This window comes from Marmota marmota, unplaced genomic scaffold (assembly GCF_001458135.2).
Source record: "Marmota marmota marmota unplaced genomic scaffold, marMar, whole genome shotgun sequence".
NCBI lineage: Eukaryota > Metazoa > Chordata > Mammalia > Rodentia > Sciuridae > Marmota > Marmota marmota.
The window spans coordinates 26,775,118-26,778,239 of record NW_026000174.1 but is presented as its reverse complement, the minus strand read 5'-3'; the positions used below and the strand labels follow the sequence as shown (position 1 = coordinate 26,778,239).

At 57.8% G+C, this 3,122-nt stretch overlaps 1 protein-coding gene across 1 annotated transcript in view; it reads right to left on the bottom strand.

Annotated features, from left to right (window-relative positions):
- The window catches only part of Spon1 (spondin 1), a 268,003-nt gene extending 265,404 nt beyond the window's left edge, over positions 1 to 2,599 (bottom strand). The window contains exon 1 of the mRNA XM_048788393.1: positions 2,009 to 2,599. Within this exon, the coding sequence (XP_048644350.1) occupies positions 2,009 to 2,246 (238 nt within the window). The 5' untranslated portion in view covers positions 2,247 to 2,599. The remainder of the gene's footprint in view (positions 1 to 2,008) is intronic.
- Positions 2,600 to 3,122: the final 523 nt, after the last annotated feature.

Sequence of the window (3,122 nt, the reverse complement as noted above, 5' to 3'; positions counted from 1 at the left end):
CTCTCTCTCTCTCTCTCTCTCTCTCTCTCTCTCTCTCTCTCTCTCTCACACACACACACACACACACACACACACACCCCTCTGACCAGGCACATACCTTATTAAACCAGTAAAGTCCTCAATCCAACTTGAACTAAAGTGTATTGGGGACCCGTTCTCTCTGACACAGTGACCTTGGTAAGCTCATTTACTCTCTACAACCACCCAGAGAAGTTAGGTAAACGGCTATTTTTACAGCTGGGAAATGGGCTCGGAGAAATTAAATTACTTGCACAGGTCATACAGGTGCTAAAACCTCCCCCTCCCCATCAATTGTCTCCTCACCCTCTTTGCTTGCCTGTTGGAGCTGGGTCAGTTCCCTAGTGAACTCTGGCCCTGGGTTTGGGGGAAGACGGGAGAGGCCTTTGAGATTACCGCTGCTTCTCTCCTGTAGGCTGGGAGAACTGGCTACCTCCCGCCTCTGCCCGGTGATTGTCCCCACAAATCGATTCAATTCCCCCTTGACGCCGCTGTAACCCGCACGCTCCCTCCCCGGATGAGCAGATGGGCGGATGGGCACGGTGCTCTCCACACATCTTTCTTCTTGGGGTATCAAGACCCCGCGGACGCGCGGGGAGCCTGGAGCCGACCCCATAGCTCCGAAAGCCGGGTACGCGAAACCGGGGGAAAAGGGTGGCCCCTGGTTCTGTCCTGCGCTGCGCGTGGATGACTGGGTGTCCGCTGACATGGTCCCAAACTTTCTCTCTTGTTGCTCCCCCCTCTTTCTCCCGAGGCTCCAGGGACCCCGGAAGGCGGGAATGGAAGGGATATGACTGGGAACCCATTTGTCCCTCAGGTGCCCCAATGACCGGTTCTTCTCTGCTTGGTACTGGAGTTGACTTATGAGGGGGCGGAGTTGAGGGGACTCGCGCCCTGGCGGGACACTAGGTAAGGCTAAGCAGGCTTCCTTCCCTGACTGATGTCCTGTGTCCCACCCTAAAAGCAGCAGCTGCAGCGGGGGAAGAGGTGTTTGGGGAGACGTTTAGCTGAGGAGGGAAGCAGTGGGCGCTGGGAATGAAGTTAAGGGTCTTGGGGTCGATGCCAGGCCAGCTGCCTATCCTACCCTGGAGATGCTCACCTGTTTGGATACCCTCCTCCTGTGCTCCGGAAAACCTGTTCTTAGCTGATCAGCGTAGGTGCGACATCTCGGTGGCGCCAAGCCTCCTGGCTGCAGGAGACAAAGTCCCACAGCCTCCAGGGAGCAGGCCTGGACTATAAGCTATCGAGGCTCCCCTTTCGGTCTTTATCGATTTCCCCTCCCGTTGGGAGCTATTCTGGGTTCTTTGGGGATCCGTTCTCACTGGTAACCCGTCCTGGAAATCCAAGGTCCTTTCTATCGCTTGGGACCATGGAAGAATAATCTGGGCATCTTCGTAGGGACCCTTTCGAAGAGCTTCAGGCTTCTTCCCTTCTCCTCGCGCCCTGGGACGCGTTAGTGAGAAGCCGAAGTCTCTTCTCCCGAACAGATCTATCCAGGGAAGCCCGAGTGACCCTCCTGCTCTGAGGGGTCTGCTAGAAACTGGTACCCTTTCTTTAAGGAATGGAAGCGGAAAACGCTGCCTTGCTTGTGACTCGACTGAGAGAAGACAGGGTCCCCTCCTCTCCAGAGACCGATCTGGAAAAAGTCAAGTCTACTTCCCTCCTGACGACCGCTAGGGTTGGAGCGGGGCTCCCTCACAGTCAGGCCGGTGTGACGCGTGGCTCAGCTACAGCCCCTGCCTGGGAAACGCGCCCTTGGGATCCAGGCTGCTTTGCCTGGCTGCGACTCCCGCGACCGCCCCGGACGTTGGCTAGCAATTCGCGCAGAGTGCTCGGCTCAAAGGGCTGAGGGCAGCCAAGGCAGAAGGGCCCGTGCGGGGCAGCGCCGGCTCTGTGCGCCCAGGGACCGCGCGCCCTCCTCTGGCACCGCGCGATCGGTGCCCTCCAGGGGCCAGGTCCTGTGCCCTCATCCCCACGCCAGGCCACTTACCGCGGTAGCTGCTTCCTGGCTTGTAGAAGTCGGGGTCACCCTCCACGCGGAGGCTGAACTCGGTGTAGCCCTCGCGCCGTGTGCCCTGGGCACGCAAGATGCGGCTGCAGTAGCCCTCCGACTTGGCCACTTTGTCCAGGGTCTCGTCGGAGAAGGCCAGCGCCAAGGCCAGGGGCAGAGCCAGGGCCAGCAGCGCCGGACTCCGGCTTAGCCTCAGGGGCGCAGGAGGCAGTCTCATCCTCGCGGGTCCCCAACTTTGTGCTGTGTCGCCGGCTCTCACCAAGCGACTGCTGCCTGAAGTGGTCCCGGCAGAAGCGATACCTGGAAGAGCCCAGGCGGAGAAAAGGAGCTCTGAGCAGCTCTGGCGACTCGGAGACTGTGCCCGCCTCGGTTTGGCGGCTGCCGAGCTGCGCTGCGCTGAGCTGAGCAGAGCGAGCCAGCAGCGCGAGGAGGAGAGGGCGGCGGCGAAGGAGCTGGAGGAGGGAGGGCTGATTTTGCCCAGATCCCCCAACGCAGCGCTGTTTTGTTTCCGAGCCGGCGATTAGCCGAGCGGGGGTGTTTATTTTGCGACACTGGATTCCCAGGGTCTGGAGGGGAAATTATAGGCGACTGGGACACTGCGGGCTCTCTCCACCACCAGAGAGGCTGCTGCCCCAACCCCCGACTGCACTCTGGGACCCGTGGACCACCGCGCTCCGAGGAGGGAAAGCCTGAGAACTAACTTTCGTTGCACACCTACTTTGCACACCTACTATGCTGAGCGGTTTACTTGTGGTGTCAGCTCACGGTCTCCACTCTCACCGCACACAATGAACAAACACTACATTACTTTCACTCATTTTATAGACAAGCAGATGGAGGTAGACAGGGTTAGAAGCGTGAGTTTCTGGCTCCATCGCGCTTCCCATAGGCATATTGGAACAGGTCGGACTGGAAGATGAGAAAGGAGCCAGAGAACTTATTCTCTGAGCTCAGCAGGCACAGTGCCTAGGGCCACAATTCGTTTAGAGATCTATGCTTTTTCTTTAAAAGCAGTAGAGAAAAACATTTAGGTTGAAGAAAATGTTTTACTACATATATATTCATTTTTATATCCAATCAGCCAAAATATGTT